Here is a 20,808-nt window from a genome sequence, read left to right on the forward strand (position 1 = left end):
TTAAATTTTCCAGAATGTGCTTTGAAAGTTTCTTTTGCACTTTGTATTCGTTTTGCCAAAGGGTTATGTACTGTGTTGGCAGTTCCCATCGAAAGGGAGTTATTTTGGCTATACCTCATCATAATAGCCCCACCTAGAGGGAATTTAGTGCCTCTCCCCTCTTTAAATGTGGAATGGAATTGTTTTAGAGGTTTGATTTTTGGGAAACAGTGTGATCTTCTTTAGAAGCAACAAGCATAACCTTTTCTTGAGGCCAGAACAACTGTGAATACTACACTTTTGTTAACCATGTAAAGCCCTGCAGACTCTAAATACTTCTCAGGAATTATGGGTAGCTTGTGCTGGCTAAATTGTTTTCTCAAGGATATGTAGTAGTGTAGTGGGGGTTATATAAGTCAGACCTATGATTACATCACGATTTGTGTTTGCTAGGCATTACTTTTTTTGTCTCATTGCACATTTATCAGTTCATCTTGAGTAGGAAAGAACACTTTAAAATATATGCTGAAAATGTAATTGAGTTAAGAGGATTGAAGTAACACTGTAGGTGAGATTTTTTTTTGTAAGTAGTAGCACGTGTGTGTAATCTGATCATAAAAACATGTTAGGGTCTTCTAGCTGAATGGAAAGTGTTTTCTTTCTTTTTTTTCTTCTTCTAATGGATGGCTCAGAGTCTGGCAGCTTAAGGACTGTCATTGTTCGGCCAAGTGAAGCTCCATCAATATGGATTACTGAAGGTCCTTGGTTAAAGTCCTAAATTTCTTTTCATAGTCCATGAATTTAATGATGTCTTCACAAGAGCTTTCATCATGGTGTATGTTAGTGTCTCTATCTTAATACAGCCTTAAAAAACAGTATGCATGAGGTTCCTCGCTGCAAGGGAAATGGCTTTGTTAAGGGACAATTCTGAACTTGGTTGCTTAAGAGATTCTCTGATGGTCCAGAAACAGTGACAGCATACATGCTGAAAATCCTGGGTTCAAATTCATAGGGTCATAGTTAAGCACTAGGCTAGCTGCCGTTGTGGGCCATTTTAAACTTAGCCAATTTCCCTTTCAAAGGTGAGACTCAAAGCCTGTACTTTATAACTGTGAGGTAAACACCTTAATCAATATGGTAATCCCAAATTCATCATGGTGTATGAGTTTATAGGCAAATACTGGGTTATTAGTCTGTAGCCAATTCCAAGCTTAGCCTAAAAGCAGAAGTCAGACTCAGACCCTGCACCTTGTATCTGTAAGGTTAAAACCTTCACTTTTATGCCAACACTCCCTGTCAAAGTGTCATTGTGTTGTCAGGTTCCAATTAGTGGCTGACATTTTACTTTCCTACACCATCACCTTAAAAGCAACATCCTAGCTCAAAAAAGTGTGTGGGGGGGGTGATGTTAAGTGATACATTGGAGAGTTTGGCCACATAAGGGTTTTTGATTGATCAGCTAAAGTGTCATCAGCTGGGATTGCTGAAGGTCCTTTAAGTCCTGGTCAAATTCCTACATTTTCCTTTCATATTCAGTAATGTTTAGAAACTGGGAAATACTTCTTTGACTTAGATCTTAAAACTGTATCTGTAATTTCCTTGTATATTAATGAAGGTACATAAAATTAGTTCCATCTATTTCATGAAATCTCTTGCATCAAGAAAAAAAACATTGGGAGAAAGGAGGCAAAACTTCCCCTTGTCTGACAGTTGTGATATTTGCTGTGTCCCATAGTACTGCAGGATTGTGATTTTAACCTTACAAGACCTCTGTGTGTCTGTTAGATATTTCATGCTTGTCGGCCGCAGTGGTTAGCTTTGTCACCTCACAGCAAGAGGTTCTCCAGTTCGATTCTTGGCTGGAGCTCCTTATGTGCAGAGTCTGCATGTCCTCCCTGCAGTTGAGTAACTTTTAAAGACATGCAGGTAGGTCCGTGTGTGTATGTTTGTGCCTTCTGTGAAGGGTGGGTGCCAGGCTGGCAACTCGACACCGTAAAAACACCACTGCCAATTAATCTGCGGACTAGTGATCTGCTGTGGCGACCCCTAACCGTGAAAAGCCAGAAGACACAGTTAGAGCTTTCATGCTTCATTCTCACATTTTTTACAGGCTGATCAGCCTTCTCTTTGTAAACTTTATTGGCTGTACAAATTTCTTTCCTTCCTTCATTTGCACATCAGCCCTTTCTGAATCTTATTTCTGTTAACTTCAGAATACTGCCTTTCAAAATGTAACATGGGTTTGGCAGGTTAAAATGTTTTTGAATTGTTAGTTATTGACATTGTTAACTCTAAACTTGTCAGTATGGAACACTGGAACCTTTGGAAAGTGAAATATCATGACTTTTTTTTTTTTTTTTTTTGCTACAAGCTTCCTTTCATTTCATTACTCAGCTCCATTGCAATTTTCTGTCCTTTGACTGGCTGTAGAAACGAAATGAGTCAGCATACATAGTGCTTATTTGCTTTGTGGAACTGATGCATGCATTTTCCATGACAAGCTGCTTGGGGAATAGTGATAGTTTGCTTGTGCCTCATCTTTATGTCACTGATTTTGATAGTTTAGGATAACACATTTCCACGGTGGTGGTGCTGCAGTAGCGTTGTCGCCTCACAGTAAGACGCTGTCCGGTTCGATTCTCAGCTAGAGCGTCTTCTGTGTGGGGACATGCGTGAATGGGCGTACCATCGTTGAAGGTTGTGCCTCAGGGCTTGTAACTCGGCATGTAAAAATCAACTACCAATCATTAGTGGACCGGAGTTCTGCTGTGGCGACCCCTAACCGGGAAAAGCCGAAAGACACAACAAGGATAACACATTTAAATACCTAAATCAACATAAGTACCATTATCTGTCACCTGGCGTTGAGTACAGTCACTACTCTTGACTGCATGGTGAGTGATGTAAAGCAGTTATAATGTTGCACTTCTCTTCTGTTGAACATTTATCTAACACTCCTACGTAAGTACCCCCACCAGTGGGCAAAAATACACACACACTAGTCTGTTATGTTTCAGTTAAAAAAGAAGAGTACAAAGAAAGGTTCCACTATCTAGTTGCAGCATATAAAAGCATGTAGTCTACTTAAGGTTGGCTAGTATGTGTGTGTGTACACTCCAAATGGATTAACTACTTGTGAGGTAGTATAGTTGAAGTCAAAATTTTGTGGCTGTGTATGTATTGTAAACCTCAATTGTTGATGTGTATATGCCATGGTAGATTAAGGTCTGAATTTGAAAAACATCATATGTTATAATTTTTCTCATTCTCTCGCTCTCTCTCTTTTTTTTTTTAAAGAACTATTCCAGTATTGACACCCTCATGTATAAAAGTCGTCTTACCAAGCTACAGCATATCCAAGCATTGACAGAAGTACAGGACTTTCTCGATTTCATTACTAAACCTTGTAAGTGTTTTGATATGGCATAATTAAGGCTTTCTTGTATGTAGTTTTTGGGATTGTATTGTATTGGGGGAAACCAGTGTCTTGTAATAAAGTGTAATATTCTTCCTGTGTCACTAGTTCAGATCTTTACTTCCTTCCCATGTTTTTAAGCATTTAGTTAAATGCGCTGGAAGTTTAGACATTCTTGTTGAAACCATATTATAACAGTTTTGCAACATGGAAGCCATATTATTGCTCCATTGATAGAATGCTGCACTACCAGAATGAAGTTCAGAAAGCTATGATTCTATTCCATGTGCAGATCACCAAGGTTGTGTTACCCTTAATTTATGAACTAAAGATGCGGGTATTTTTGCACTTTCAGTTTCTGTACATTTATGTACTGATCTCAGATACCATTTTTATTGTGGTGTTGGCTCATTCAGAGAATACTTAAAAATACAAAATAAGCAAGCATTTGTCCCTACTGAATGTTTATGGTTGGAAATTGTGCAGTTGTGTATGATTGTAATGATATTTCTAAGACTATATATGTCTTACTGCAAAGGTGACTGTACTCAATGTGTGAAATTTTTTTGGGCATTACAAAAGAGCTGTTTGTTTATGGAATGGGACAAACATTAAAATCATGCATTACTTAAAAGTTTAAAATCAAAATGTTGACCACTGCTTCATTTGTAGAATGGTAATGCAAGTCAAACACTCAGCATTTTATAGCATAATCAGTTTTAAGGCTTACCTGCACACTTCTGTCATGCTAAAGATTACTTTCCACTGTGAATTTGCATTCATCACACAGGAGTTTAAAAAATAATTTTTGTTAGCTTAAATGAGCTTACAGCTGATGCATTCATGAACAAGTTTGAAGTTATAAGTCAGATACTTTGTATATTAAATGCATAATTACAGTGTATTTTAATATATATGTATGCAAATATTTCTAAGCAAAAATCCTAAATCTTTTGGACTTTGTTACATGCATGGGAGACATACATATGTCCTCTAATTGTTCCCTTGTAAATTGCTTTTCCAGTCTCTCTCTTCTAATCTCCTATGATTGACTCTTATAGTTATCATCCGATATTTTATATGCCCTTCTAATTGTCCCCTTTTGCAACAGCTTCTGTTCTAGATTCAACTAAAAGCTCTACCAGAGCAAGTTTTTCACTTACAACTCCCCTATTTCTTTTTCTTTACCTATAGTCTGATATCATTCTGCAGAAGGAAGACAGGTTTTAACCTGCAGTCAAAACTTTGTGGTGTCATTCCACTCGTATTACCTTTCCTTCTCTAGTTGTTTGCACCCAGTACCGCGGTTTCTTTTGCCAGCTTTCTCCAGTAAATTCCAGCACCCTCTTGGCTATTTCTTTACCTCTGCTTGCCATCATCCCTATTGGCAAAAATCTCCTTTCTCCATTCTGGTGTTTGCTTAGTACTTAGAATACTATCTGCAACTTTATGAATATAATAATCTGCATGGCTGCTGTTATTCTCCTCAAGGTTCTTCATTCAAAATTCCACTCTGTTGTTATTCGAACTCACACCCCTTGACTCGTCATAGTCCCTTTTCAATTTGAATTGTAGTATTCTGCTTTTGTTATGAATATGAGTCTCAAATCCCCTTCAAATCAAGTAATTCTAAACCACATTATTTTATTGGAGGGATCAATTTTGTCCCACTTCGCTTTTGCCATCCTTCCCTCCCAGATAAATTCTTTCAACTTTTTATCATTCAGAGATCTTGTGGACAACTAATAAAACTATAACTGACCTGTATATAAAACTAATGGTAGCAAAACATTTTCACTGCTTGTATCTTACTATCCATATCCATAAATGTTTCCATTTGTGCTTTTTCTTGATTTCTGCATTCATCTACTTTATACAGATTTTCATAACAGTTACAAAATATCTCTAATACCTCTATAGGATCTCTGGTTATTTTTTCTTGTCAGAGGCTCTCTAAGATTAGCAACAAATCTTTCTACTTTCTGTTGCCTCAGTTGTTGTGCTAAATGTTTTTGCACTCTGGAGTTATCAAAAATAGTTGCTTAAGAACAATCTTTCTAAACTCATGCGTATTATCCAAGCACTCCTTTGTTTGTCTTTAGCACTCTGCAATTGCTGCTGTTCTCATTCTGCAAAGTTCCCCTTATTTTCAATGCTTAAACTTTGTCACCCCCTTTAAATTCCTTTTACTTCTTAACCATATCATTCGCTTTTATTTCTATCCTCTCTTAAAACTCCCCATTTTCATTTTATCCCACCACTACTTAATATCCCTGCTGAAGAAATTTCCATCTTCCCTAATAACTCTCAAATAATTTCCACTATCCATTCCTTAAATTCCTCTCTTTTTAACAGGTAGGTGGGAAAGCACCAGTATCTCATTTTACTTTATTACCCTGCATTTTATCTTCATCTTTATCAGTGCATGATCCGAAATAGTTATTGGATGTGTATGTCAAAGCTTTCGATTACATGCACATGTTCCTTTGAAGTATAATTTCTGTCCATTGTAGCCCAGTTATTGTACTTTCAAGAATATGTAAATTCTGCCCGCGTTCCTAATACTGAATTAACACCTTCCATACCAAATATTTTCATAAATTTCTTCAGAAATCTACCCTCTTTTGTTGGTCTTTCCCCTGATGCATCTTCGTTACTGCAAATCAAGTTCGGCCCCCATCCGTCAGTAATTTTCCCTGCTGAAAGCCGATTATTTTTTCCAACATTTTCTTAAGCTCTATCATAGCAGTTTTTGGTGGAACATAAATACTTGCCAGCTTAATCCAACTTTGTTGCTACCATAGATATACCATTATTGTATTTTATCCCTTTTCTATCACTATTGGAACCTCGTCGGAAATCATTACTCCCTTTTTCTCTTGTCCCAGATATTACTTTTTGTCAAAGTCACATGCTCATTGCATACCAGATGTGCTTCTTGTAGCATTGTTATTTGCGTTGTGCATATCTTAATTTAATTCAGTACTCTTTCCTTTTTGTCTATTCCTTTAAAGCTATTTACATCCAAAGATAATATGGGTAGAGTAGCCATTGTGATGAAAAAGGTATTGTTCCCACAGTGTACATGATAGTTTTTGAATGTGTATTTCCATCCTGTAGCTTACATATATACACACAAATATTTGGCAGACTGATTATGCAGTTGTTTCTTCTCATCTCCATTTGAGCCAGTGCCACATTTTCAAGACTTTTTGCTTTAATGAAAACATTCAAACAAAAAAAACTAAATGCATTTTCAGAATACCCCTTTCAGTATTGCCTTAAAACACACACACCAAGCTATGTACATCTTCCAAAAATTAAGTAAATATCCAGATAGGAACAGTGGCCCCAGATTGATAGCTACACCCATGGGCATAACCTAATTTAAAATAAAGTTTGTCCAGGATAAAGCCATGTTACACAGCCTGTGTTTCCACTTACACCAATTACTGTCTGTTCTTTTCCTTATCTCTCTTCCCCTCCCATGTGTGAAAAACAGCTTGTATGCTTTCAGAAAACCATAACACTGATGTTGTTAATCTTCATTCATTCATGATTGATGGGTATCTGTTCCGTCCACGGAACTAACTCTGCCATTATAACAAGCTCATGCCAGCCAAAATAATTATCAAGCTAATCTTACCCATAGTGCCCTTCTCTTTATCACTTCAGATCTTGTTTGCCGTGTAGAATGTCAAGACATATCAGGCCAGCTCTCCAGCTAAGTGGTTTAGATTTTCTATTCCTTTTTCGATTATATTTCTTCTACCTTTGAGATTTTTTTCCCTTCTAATCTTACTAGCAATAGTCATTGATAATTTGCTTAGCCTTTCTATCTGAGTGATTTTTCCTTGTTTCTTACCAGTTTTGGGTAATTAAAAAAAAAAGTCTTCCGTTCCTTGACTGTGTGTGTGTGTGTGTGTGTGTGTGTCTGTTTTTTCATCTACAGCTGTCCTGACAGGACCTTTCCCTTATTGCTGTTTCTTTCTGTGACTTGGTATTTTGAATTGTAGGCTATTTGTGATAATGGCTGATAAGGGGAGACAGCATGTTTCAAACAAAGTGATAAGTGTGACAGGAAAATGCCTAATTCCAATGGACATTTATCCTGCATTTATTGCCTTGATGTTCCACACTTGAAGATTCAACTCCCATGTGAACTATGTGAGGGCTTTAGCCCCTGCACATTGGCTGAAAGAAAGAACAGATTAATATTAAAGGGTCTCTTGAAAATGCCTTTCTCGGATGCTTTATCTGAGGTGGAGGTCTCAACCCCTCCTAAAAAGGAATCTAAGAAGAGGAGTCAGTCTGTACCATCCTCTGCTCATACTAGTGAATCTAAATCTGCTAATCCCTCAGAACCAAAATCAAAACATCCAAAATTGACTTCTGCACCCATCTCGGCACCGGAACCCAAAATTCCATCTATGGTGCCATCATTAGCTATGGAACTGATTGTCTACCAACCACTGCTACAGTTCCACTGCCCATCTCAGCACCAAAATAATCAACCTAATACAGATCAGTACCCCCCTTCAATGTATCCTTCTGGTCCTTTGACCACGGTGCCAAATGGCGAAACCTTGGCTCAGGCCCACTATTCCCCATCGGTAGATCCCTTTCTTGCACAACAATTGAGTCCCATTTCTTGAATGACCTGATTCTCCATCAGGGATGTCAACCCACTCCACCAGGAGCCTTTTGGAACTAGATGTAGTGAGAGTCGTGGTTCAGCTCCTGGTGACCAGAGAAATTCCTATTCCTTCTAAATCCTCCCTCCCACCCATAGCTGAGGAATTTTCTCCACAGACTCTGACATATATTCCTCCTTCAACCTCCCCGCAGGTATTGGAGCCCTCGATGCTGACGCCTATCCTGGTTCCAGCTTCTTCTGTTCCACTGGTAGATCTTACTATGGCTCTGAAGCCTACCCTATGGTCCTCAACTCAATCAGAGCCAACCCATCCTCGAGATCCTGACTGGTATGTTGGCACCGTGAACCCTAGTATGGCGGCTATTTTTGCTATGGTGCCATCTATGGTTCCAGTTGTTTTGACTGCTCCAAGTTCTCTCGCCGCTCCCTCTCTGGGGCGTGCTCATTGGAGTGGGGTGTGACCCCAGCTCTGAGGTTGTCTTTCTCGTTCTGGGCTCCCATCCCTCTTTGGGTGGACCTGCTTTCCAGGTGATGGAGAGGGTACTCTCCTCAGCAAGTTCACAGCTGGTTCTTTCGGCATTGGAATGCCCTGTATACATGCCCTCTGGACCACAGCTGACACAGTCCACTACCCTGAGACATTGAGCACGGGAACCTCAAGATACCCTACCACAGGACACCCTCTCTTCGGAGTCCTCTTCAGATTCCCCTGCTGAGGAACCACCCTGCAAGAGATCATGCAAGAGGAAGCACATGGATTCCCTTGAAGAATCCCTTACTGAAGATACAGACTACCATGAGGAGGAAGGGTCCCCACAGTCACCCCCTGAGGATGTCTCCTTTGGGGGCATACTAGAAATCTTAAAGCAGCGGGGAGACTGGGAGGCCTCCAACCCTTCTTCTGAGGAGTCTGTATGCTTGCAGGCTTTCCATGCTTGACCGTGTACTTCCTGGGTTACCCCACATGGAGATGATCTAGTTCAGCTCATTGTGCAGCGCACCCGGAAAAGTCCTGACACCGTTGATTCTATCCCCCGGAGACTGGACAAAATTCTCTTCCCTCCAGAGGATCACCCTCATTGGTCCAAAGGCTTGGCAGTAGACACTATGGTGGTGGCGGCGGCCACTAGGAAAGAATTCGAGGAGAGCCCTGCTGTCCATCCTCTAAACAGAGAGTCTTGGATGATGGACAGACTAGCAAAGTGGATTTATGACCTTTGCCATTTGGTCCTTGAATTACTTGGCACACTTTACCTGTCTCCAGAGGGACCTGATTATGGAACTTTCAGAAACCCTAGCAGAAGCAGTATCTGATGAGGTATGTGGAAAACTTGCCTCATAGCTTTGCCACCCTGGAATCTATTTCTAATTCGTCCATGAAGTTGATTTCTCATGCTACTGAAGGGGCAGGTAGAGCACAGAGGGTGCAGGCGTTGTCATAAGACATCATGCCTGGATGCACTTATGTGACTTTGTGGATCCTTTTATGTCTTCCTTTGTCAGTGCTCCCATTGATGCTTCCTATCTTTTTGGCCCAAAGGTAAAAGACACATTAGCCAGGTGTGAAAAGGACGACAAGTTCCTGTCTGCTGTGGGTGTGCATTTTTCCACTCCCCAATGATCCTACTCTAGGAATCAGAGGAGTAGAAAGATGTGGTATAGGAAATCCCAGGGTCCTTTCGTTGAGGCACGTGGTGAGTCCCCCCCACCGAGGCAGAGGGGGGGAACTCAGGAAGATGCCCCTCCTGAGGCAGAGGGGGTCTGTGCAATCGGGGATCTAGAGATTCTTTCTTTGAACAGCCCTACCAGCGCTTCTGAAGAGTGGCCTGATTGGTTACCTCTGGAAGCAGTTGGGGGACGATTTTCTCTACACCACCTTGCCTGGCATTCCATAATGACAGATTCTTGGGTGCAGACAATAATTACCAGAGGTTATCACATTCCTTTTGATCTTTACTTGAGGCTTCAAAGGTGAATTCCTGACATTCCACCCAGTCAACGGGATGTAGCAGCACAGAAAATTCAAAAGCTGCTTCTCAAAAGTCATCCAAACAGTCCCACCAGACCAGATAGAATCCGGATTTTACTCGAGGTTCTTTTTAGTGACAAAAAAGACAGGGGACTGGAGGCCAATTTTGGACCTCAGTATCCTAAACAAGTTTGTTAGACAAACAAAATTCTGGATAGTCACAGTTCAGCCTATCCCTCCCGTTCCTGGAGAAAAATGATTGGATGTGCTTGAAAGATCTCCAGGATGCATATTATCACATAAAAGTGGACAAACGCTCCAGGAAATTTCTCTGCTTCTGACTGGGAGCCAGTCACTACCAATTACAAGCGCTGCCCTTTGGTATCTCTACAGCTGCCAGAGTGTTCACCAAATGCATGGCAGCTCACTTGAGACTGCAAGGATTCCGGATGTTTCCGTATTTAGACGATTTGCTCCTTACCGCCACTACCTAGCAAAACCCTTAGGGGATCTCAATAAAAGAAGAAAAGTCCAAACTGGTACCTATTCAAAATCTAGAATTCATAGGAGCAACTTTCAACACTCACTCTTTCCTGGTCGGCCTCCCACTTCGCATGCTCCAAAGACTAAGTTCACAACTCCAGGTGATACTCTGTCAGGACAAGGTCTCCGCTCATGCAGTCATTCAACTACTAGGATCAACAGCAGCAGTTCCTCTAGCAAGACTACACATGAGACTCCAACAATGGCTCCTAGCATCACAGTGGTCCCCTGTAACTCATCCTTAGTCCTTTCCGATCTGCATAACAAATCGATGCAAACAAGACTTAAATTGATGGATGAAGCCAGAAAAGGAACTTTGGAGTTGTCCCTTCCCACCCATTCAGCCCAAGGCCATAGTGACCACGGACACATCCATGATGGGGTGGGGGTGGGGGGGCATTTCCAGGGAAATACAGTCCAAGGCACTTGGTCCCCCCATGGAGGTCAACCTGCATGTCATTGTTCTAGAACTGAGGGCAGTGCTTCATGCATTGGAAGCATTCAAATCTGTACTCCCGTCAGGGACAATTGCTATCCAGTCATACAACATGTCCGTAGTCTGGTATATCAACAAACAGGGGGAAACAAAATCCTACCCGTTGTGTCGAGAAGCCATGAGACTTTGGCAATGGGCGATATCTTCCAGCCGCTTTCTGATAACAATGCACATTCCCGGGAATTCTAATGTGATTGTGGACAAGCTGAGCAGATGCAGTCTCCTGCCTCATCAGTGATCCCTGAATCCTGTCATAGCGACGAAGATCTTCAGCTGCTGGGGCCAGCCTTGCTGCAATTTATTCATGTCCCCTGCAAACCACATATGCAGCAGCTACTTTGCCCTAAACCCCCGAGGGATGGTCTAATACACGATTGGCCCAAGGGAATTTTTTATGCTTTCCCTCTTCTTCCTCTGATACCACAATTTCTAAAGAAAGCTCTTTGGTTGAGAAGCAGAGTAATCCTCATTGCACCCTACTGGCCCTGACAAGTCTGGTTTCCCTTCCTTTGGCCTCACCTAGTCCACTGACCGTGGATTCTGGATCCAACTCTGGAGTTACATCCAAACATATCGAGCTTCAAGCTGCTTACGGCTTGGTTCCTCCACTTCCACGAATTGCCAGGCAGAATAATCTGTCCTCCCCCATATGAAGCATTCTTCTGGCTTCCCACAAACCATCAACCAGGAAACTTTTTCTCAGCAAGTGGAAAAGATTCATAGTTTAATCTCGAGAGAAAGGACCTAGGCCCCTTTTTGGCTTCGGTTAGTTCTGTATTGAACTATTTATCGAATCTCCTGTATTCGGGAGTGGCAGTTTCCACTATTTGAGTAAACCTGGTGACGATCTCAAACTTCCACAATGGTTTCCAGGACACCTCTTTGATATCTCACCTTCTCTGTAAGACATTTCTGAAAGGCGTCACACATATTAGTCCACCCTTTAAGGAAACAATTGAACCTTGGAATTTGACACTAGTTCTACAAACTTTGACTCATCTTCCCTTTGAACCTGCTTCCACTTGTGATATGAAGTTTTTATCCTGGAAAACTTTATTCTTGGTAGCAGTTACCTCAGCAAGGCAAATATCGGAACTACAAGCTTTGTGCATAAAATGCCCTTACATATTTTTTCATAAAGATAGAGCATCACTTCAAACTAACCTCTCCTCCTTACCCAAAGTTGTTTCAGATTTGATAATTAATCAATCAAGTGACCTGCCAGTCTTCTTCCCCAATTTTTCTAATAAAGTCGAATATTGTCTACATTTGTTGGATGTGCACAGGCAATTGCGTTTCTACTTGGACAGGACTAAATCATTACGAAAATCTGACCAATTCTTCTTCTTCTCAGGATTAAAATTGGAAAAACCTGTTTCTAAAGTAACTTTAGTTAAATGGCTGAGATGGACTTTGTTTTGTTGGTAAACAAAGGAAATACAATCTACCAACTAAGGTCAAAGCGCATACAACCAGATCAGTTGTGACATCTGTTGCCTTCCATTCAACGGCTTCCATGGATGACATTTGTGCAGCAGCCACATGGGCTGCTACTCATATATTCATCACTCATTACAAATTGGAATTTGTCTCCAGGGGGAGAGCATCCTTTGGCTCAATGGTGCTCAGGAATATCTTTCCATAGGGCCTCCCAGGGCATCAAGTTGCTAGGACTCTGTCCCGTCGGTCATGAATAAATGAAGATCAACAACATCAGATAAAGTAGTTATGATCATAACATAACGTTCCAGCTGTGTTGTTGATCTTCATTCATGGCATCCCATCCTCCTACCCCCTTCCAAAGGACTCCTGGAGGTTCAGATTTGGTCCTAGCTTCATGATCAGGCATTTCCTCAGACAAAGCCTTCACTTTCCTTTCTTACGGGCAAACTCGGTCTGTGATGATAAAGAGAGGGACACTATGGGTAAGCTTAGCTCAAGAGTTTTTTGGCCGAGTCAGTTCTGAGGACAGAACCGATACCCATCACTCATGAATGAATGAAGATAAACAACACAGATGAAATACTATAGCTATAACTATAGCTATGTTAAGAATCTCGATGGCAACACCCAGATCTGCTCTGAGTTACAGCACAACAGCAAGAAAATTACAGAACCAACTGATATTGCCAACATCCTGGCAAATATGTTCAGTGCTCCCTTTACCCCCCACCCCCCCACCCCCTAAAGGGCCCATATCTATACAGGAAGAATGCAGAGTCCCTGTAATCACAACTACGCAGGTAAAAGCTGCACACTCTAAAGCCAAAAACACAGCATTCATGGGACTGGACAGCATCCCAGGCTGCGTTTTACATGAACTTCAGAATAAACTGGCTCCCCACTTAAGCACCATGTTCAATAATAGACTCATATCAGGATTTGTGCCCACTGAATGGTGCACAGCAACAGTTATCCCACTCCACAAAGGGGAAGCCACCACTGATCCTGGGAGCTATCGACCTATTAGCCTGACGAGCCTGGACTGCAAGGCCATGGAACGTATCATCATGGAACTCATAAATAAAGACATTGGTAACCTCCAAACTCTCTATTCCACCCAGTTCGGGTCTGTGAAAGTCAGATCATGCCTCCTGAACCTGATCGACTTCTTTGAGGCAGTCACCAAAGCCGTAGATGAGGGTAAGGTGGTTCACACAGCCTATCTTGACCTCGCCAAGGCTTTTGACACCATCCCCCATTCTGGAATTATAGCTAAACTCACTAAACTAGGTATAAATCCCTACGTCACAAGATGGGTTGCCAACTGGCTCACTGAGAGAATCCACACTGTAAAAGTTGCAGACTCCAAATCTGACCTCAAAGCAGTGACAAGTGGGGTACCACAGGGTTCCATCCTGGGACCTCTCCTGTTTGGTATCTACTTCTCTGAAGTACAGGCTAACACAGAAGGCCTCTGGCTAGCGAAGTTCACAGATGACTGCAAACTAGGAGCCATAGTCAAGCCCCCAAATGATGTGGACATCCTACAGAAGGGCCTCGCTGAGACAGATGCCTGATGTCAGACCCATGGCCTCAAGCTCAATGCCAAAAAGTGCAGTGTCATCCCCTTTGGTAAAAACTCTGTACCCATGAACTACCACATAGGCAGCAATCTACTTAACACCGAATGTGTGATAAGAGACCTTGGGACCCAGGTAGACAGTAGACTCTCCTTTGATAGTCATATCACCACAGTAGTCAGGAAGTCGTCCTACGTGGCACACCTCATCACAAAAGGGTTCTCATCCAGGAAAAAAGAGGTCATTGTTCCCCTCTACTCGACACTCATTAGACCCATTATAGAGTACAACACCCCTTTTGGAATATACCTCACAGGACATCTGCAGCAGCTGGAAAGGCCACAGAAGTACCTCACAAAGAGGATTACTGGCCTCAAACAAATGCCCTACACTGACCGCCTCAAAGAACTGCAGCTATACTCCTTAGCATATCACCTACTTCGAGGTGATCTCTGCCTAACATATAAAGCTGTGTCAAACCCAGAGCTGTTGGACATGCTACACCTAAAGAAATCCCAATCCCTCCAAGCTACATGCTCTAGGGACCTAAACCTTGTCACCACAATAAACAGGACATGCTGGAGGGATAGATTCCTGTCCCAGAGACTTCCCATACTCTGAAACAGGCTACCCATCTATGTCAAGCAAAGTTCTTCATTGGCACTCTTGAAGAAAAATCTTGATGAGATGATAGGACCCGGGGATCACTTTTGTGTGTCTGCTCGATAATGGCACAGGAAAATAACTTTCTTGGGTGGCGTAAGCTAGGGAACCTTGTTGGTTAGGCTTATGTAGGCCCTTGGGCCGATAGCCTAGTACCTACCTATGAAACATTATGGTAAGAACATAACTTCTTTTTTCAGCCGTAAGAAAAAGTACATAGGGTATCTTTAAAAAGAACTAAATTATGTATTGTTTTATTAAATGCATTAAAGTGTTAAAGCTGCTAGAGAGGCTACAATCTCACTCACTTCCCATAATTTCACACTTTATTTTTCACTGAATTGTTTGCCATTGTACCATTACATTTTGCATTTCAGTCAGCAAAGAGTGCTCAAAACTCTCAAGATTAATTGTTTGCACCTACAGGTAGCTTGTTTCAGTGTGAAAGTAGCCAGCAATAAGAGAAACAAACAGCTAACAATTTTGCTGGTGCATTATGGAATCTTTGCAAATTTCAGTCAGAACATAGTGCACTGAATTTCCCTTGCTAACTGCCTCCAGCTGCAGACTTACTGTCTCTCATTTTGAACATTTGCTAATTGGAAAAAATATTTTACAGATGCTAAAAGTGTAGTACTTTTATGGCTTTCATTATATATTTTTTCAAGCCTGTTTGCTTACATAAAATAACTTTTTTATGGCTTAAGCCAAGGACATTTTTCTAGACATCCTTCCTTATAAAAGCAGCAGAAATTGTCATCTTAATTCTACGTATAATAGTCAACTTTTACACCCTAGTAGCTCAAGATCACACCATTATATTAACCAGTTAGCTTCACTGGAAGAGCTCACCCAGACTGTCAGCTTTCTTTGAGAGAAAGGTTAGTTTGTTTTTGCTTTCTTGTATTTTGTATTGCTTTATTGCTGCCTTCTGTTTTGTGTATTGATTTATTTTCTTTACATGTTTTATTTGTATTCTGCTTTTAAATGCATATTTAAACTAAGAAAGAAGACTACAGTTGTGTCTCTTGTGAGTCGCACAGAAATTATTTTTTTTCTCACCATCCCACCCTGGTGGTAGTGGTGTTCTTAAACATAACTGGTTTATGTCTATGGTTGCCTGCCCCTTATGTTAATGTGACCACATATCTCCTTCCCTCTCCTCTTTCATTGGCTAGTGTAAGTAAACAAAAATTATCATTTTGTGAAATCAGTCCCCTTAAACTATTTAAATTTATTGGCCATTCCACTGTATTCCATATACGCAGAATACAAAGTGCACACCCCTTCCAGGCTGTCTTGATCTTCCAAAATTAGTGGGCCTTCACTTAGCTAAAGCTTAAGTTACACCCTCTTTCATATTTAACTGCTTAGTTCACACTGTAGCTCTTAAGAGTATCAACCCATTTTTCCATCTTACCTTTAAAATCTATAACCTCTACTCTGACTGCCAGTTATTGGAGAGCCTACATTCTGCCACACAGTACTCATCTTGGGATTAGTTTTGCTCCTGGTGAGAGAAGGAGCATAGAAACATTATTTCCTGGGGACTGCTGATTGCTGGAATGCCAAATTACTGCTTCAAAAGTGCCAACTTGGAATTTATGCTTATATTTTGTTCCTGGTGATGGAAGGAGCAAAGTGCATAGATTCCTGACTGTTTCTGGTTGGGAAGTGGGTGTCTTGTGCTTGACCTTCCGGATTAGTCTGGTTGCTATTCAAGGCATCTTCTTGGAAAAGGTTGTAAGCCTATAGACCCTTACATCATTTGGGACAAGACTGTGGATCACCAAACAGCCTGTGGCCTGCTTCTTATCATGGGATTGGTGCTACTGTTTTGCTTCAGGTGAGAGAAGAAGCAAAGGAGCATTGCAGCCCAAGAATGAAGCTGTAGTGAGACCAACACTTAGTGGTAGGCAGTAGCCATTGAGATGACTCCCCTCCTTTCATCATTCTTGACAAGCTAATTCTTTCTTTTCAGTAAGTAATACTTGATTTGTTACTAATTTCAGAATATTTGCCTAAATACTTAATCCATATATTATCAGGCCCTACTTAATACTTTCTCATCAAGTGCCTTGTAAAGGTTCATAGGTGTGTACTAGGCTAATGGCCCTGGGGCCTTTACAAGCATAGCCCATAGGATTACCCTGGCATTGTGATACCCGACCTTAGTTCCCAGTGCCTTTGTCGAGTAAAGCCACTCAAGTGATCCCTGGGATGAATTTTCTATTTCCCATCCACTCATCAAGATCTCTCTTGAAGAGGGCTAGTGAGGTTCTCTGCTTGACATGTGTGGGAAGTCTGTTCCATAGCAGGCAGTCTCTGGGTTATGAACCTGTCCCTCCAGCATGTTCTGTTGATTGTGGTAATGAGGTTGAGGTCACTAGAGCGTGTGGTGCGGGGAGGGATTGGGATTTCTTTAGATGTAGCATTTCTAACAGAGCTGGGTCAGACATGGCTTTGTAAGTCCAGCAAAGATCGCTTCTAAGTACGCGATATGAGACAGAGAATAGTTGGAGTTTTTTTAGTTTGTCCATATAGGACAAATGTTTAAGGCCTAGGATCCTCTTTGTGAGGTACTTGTGCAGCCTCCCCAGTTGTTGCAGGTGTTTAGTGACTTACATGCCAAATGGGGCATTGTACTCAATGAATGGCCTAATGAGGGAAGAGTAGAGGGAGACAATGACCTCTTTCTTCCTGGATGCAAAACCCTTAATAATGAGATGTGCCACATAAGACGACAGTCTGACCACAGTGGCAATATAGTGGTCAAAAGAGAGATTGCTGCCAGCCTGTATTCCCAGCTCTCTTATTTTATTTTATTTTATTTATTTTACATTTGTTGACCGGGCTAGTCTAGCTGGATACATGTCCATTTTCATTAGAGGCCTGGGGAGAAAAGCTCCAAGAAATAAAGAAGAAGAATAATAATAATATTAATTAATATGACAGATATAACATGTATATCTTAGAAAAGATATAAGATTAAATTAATTAATTAAATTAGATTAGATTAAGATATATCTTATAACACCTTATGTGTTCAGTGGACTACCATTGATGTGGTAATTCATGGCAACCAGGTTTTTCCCAAAGGGGATGATGACACATTTTTTGGTATTGAGCTTTAAGGTCATTGGTCTCAGTGTGAGGGCTTCCTGTAGGATGTCAACATCACTCGGGGAGTTAGTAATAGATCCCAACTTGTAATAGTCTGTGAGCGTTTGTTAGCCAGAATCCCTTCATGTTGGCCTGGCCTTCAGAGAAGTAGATACCAAACAGGAGAGGACTGAGGACTGAACCCTGTGGGACTCCACTCGTAACTGGTTGGCAGCCTGACTTGGAGTCAGATACTTACTTTCACACTGTGGGTTCTACCTGTGAGCCAGTTTGCAACCCACCTAATGATATAGGGGTTGATGCCTAGCTTAGTGAGTTTTTCTAGGTTTCCTGAGTGGGGAATGGTATCAAAGGCCTTGGTCAGATCAAAGTAGACTGTATGAACCACCTTGCCTTCATCCACAGCTCTGGTGACTGACTCAAAGAAGTTGACCAAGTTGAGCAGGCATGAGATACCCTTCACAAAATCAAACTGTGTGTGATCCAGAGTTTGGCAATTCCCTATATCCTTGTTTATTAGCTCCATGATGATACATTTCATAACTTTGCATATCAGACTCGTCAGGCTAATGGGTGATAGTTCCCAGGGTCTGTAGTCACTCCTCCTGTGTGGAAAGGGTTGACTGTAGCAGTGCGTCATTTGGTAGGGACAAAGCCTGAGATGAGGCTGTGAACAGGGCACACAGGTGAGGTGCCAGTTCACTCTGTAGTTCTTGTAGAACACAGCCAGGGATATTGTCAGGTCCCATAGCCTTGGACAGTGCTGATGTTCTTCATTCCACATTGCTGCAGTCCTAACTATTGGGGTAGTCCGCTGTCCAGTCGGCCCGAATACCAAAGTATATGGCTGACGTCGGTCAGGGCGCATTAGACTGACGTCAGTACGTCAGGGTACTAATGCGCATGACCGACGTCATATCCTCAGTATTTTTTGCCGCATGGTCCGATGCAGAAGCAATTTTGCGAGTGCAGGTTGGCGTTCTGAAAGTTTCTGAAGTCAGAGTTTCAGACCGAATCAAAGTTGGCTAAGTACCCGTTAGAATATTTTGGTTTTCTTGCCTCAGTATTTAACCGGATGTCAGAAAAAGTGAATAACTGTATTTCTTGTGGGAAACAGATACCTCATAGGGATTACCATACTTTGTGTATACCTTGTTTAGGGCCTGAGCACGGCGTTGTTGGATGGCGCTCTTGTGCTAGATTTAACAAACGCACTATTAAGAGAAGGTTAGACTGTGCCAGGTTAGTTTTGGGAAGCGTTGTAATTATAAAATGCCGCCGGAGGCTCCGGCGCCGCTTGCCAAAAAGCGCAAGGACAAAGCAGCAAAGCCTAGAGTGGAAGAACCGACAGTCCCAGACGTCGGATCTTTAGAAGGCTCAGTGGAGCTGGAGGTTTTGCCAGGTGTTTCTTTGGAGTCTCAGGGAGAGACTTTACTGTTACAGGATGTATCCTCGCAGGAAGTAGGCCAGGCTGAGGGGGCTTCTCAGGTGGCTGTTCTTCCCTCTCTTCCTAAGGTGGTTAGAGCCTCCCCTTCTGTTTCCAAGGCTTCTTTGAGAGGCAGGCCAAGTTTAACTTCAGTGGGGGTTTCTCCTAGTGCTTCCGGGTCTTTGCCTAAGAAACATATGCTTAAAATGGCAGAGGATTTGATTACTATGATTAGAGGTTCTATGCCCCCTCCTGATAAGAGGCCTAGGGTGGAACCTGAGTTTGAGAGTTTTGAGCAATGTTCGAGGCTTCTGAGTCTTGACTGAAGACTTGCAGGAGTATCCTCCTTATTCTGATTCTGATGTGGATGATTCTACTCCTTCAGCTTCTCCTCCTGAGGATTTTTCATTTTCAGAGACTCTGCATTCCATGAGGGAGCATTTTAAATGGGAAGGTCAAGATTTCTCTGATTCCAGGAAGAGGCTTAGGGAATTCTTGTTTTACCCCAGCATAGGCCTTTAGCTATACCTCCTGTTCTGAATGTGGTGGAAGATGTTTTTGCAGAGGCTTCCCTCAATCCTGATTCTTTGCCTCCTGCCCCAGTTAAACCGGATAGGTACTATAGGGTGCCTGAAGCTCATAAGTATCTTTTAAGAGTCCTAGGGCAGACCCGAAACTGTCTCTCAGGGGCCTAAAGGTGTGAAGGCCTCTGTTGTTAAAAATCCTGTTCCTCCTGATAAAGAGGCAAGGGCTTTGGATAGATGGGGAAAGAAAGTGTATACTTCTTCCACTTTAGCCATGAGGGCGTTGAATTGTCAGTTTCACATGTTAAAATATCAGAATTATCTCCTTTCACAATTGAAATCTAAGGTGGATGCTCTGGCAGAAGGTATTGAGTGTAAAGAGTTGCAGGATTTAGTTCATGTGTCTGAACAGGTGGGTAAACATTCCTTGCAATGTGGTTTTGATGCTGTGCAGGCCTCCTTGAGGGTGGCTGCCACTGGTTCTGTTCTTCGTAGGCATGCCTGGTTGAGAGATCAGAATTTAGCTGAGCATGTTAAAACTAGGATTTTGGATGCTCCTTTGCAGTCTGATGTGTTGTTTGGTTCGCCTGTGGAAGCAGTCTTAAAGAAAATGGAGGACAAGGCTAAGTATATGCAAACTGTTAAGGATTTTTTGCAGGTGCAGCCTCGAAGTTTAGTAGAAATTGGCCTACTAAGGGATGGACTTATCCTGCTTATGATTCCCAGTCTAGGGGTAGGTCTAGACGTGGTAGGGCCAGAGCTCAAGGTTCTTTTAGGCCTAGGACACGGTCTTCCCCTGCTCAGACTTCTGGTGAGGGCAGGGGTCAGTCCTTTTCTTAAGCAGACCCAATGACCTGCCTTTTCAGCTGCCAGTACATTCTCGCCTGGCAGCACCTTTGGGAGGAAGGCTGTCTCTTTTCAAAGAAAATTGGGATTTAATTACCCAAGACAGATGGGTTCTGGATATCATTCACCACGGTTACAGGTTTT

At 42.0% G+C, this 20,808-nt stretch overlaps 1 protein-coding gene across 1 annotated transcript in view; it reads left to right on the plus strand.

Moving 5' to 3' along the window:
• The window catches only part of PRKDC (protein kinase, DNA-activated, catalytic subunit), a 4,917,417-nt gene that overhangs the window by 4,239,045 nt on the left and 657,564 nt on the right, over positions 1–20,808 (plus strand). Inside the window, exon 62 of the mRNA XM_044065724.1 lies at positions 3,277–3,385. Coding sequence (XP_043921659.1) covers positions 3,277–3,385 — 109 coding nt within the window. The remainder of the gene's footprint in view (positions 1–3,276; positions 3,386–20,808) is intronic.

This window comes from Protopterus annectens, chromosome 3.part0, assembly GCF_019279795.1.
Source record: "Protopterus annectens isolate FY-2018-M chromosome 3.part0, PAN1.0, whole genome shotgun sequence".
Classification (NCBI taxonomy): domain Eukaryota; kingdom Metazoa; phylum Chordata; order Ceratodontiformes; family Protopteridae; genus Protopterus; species Protopterus annectens.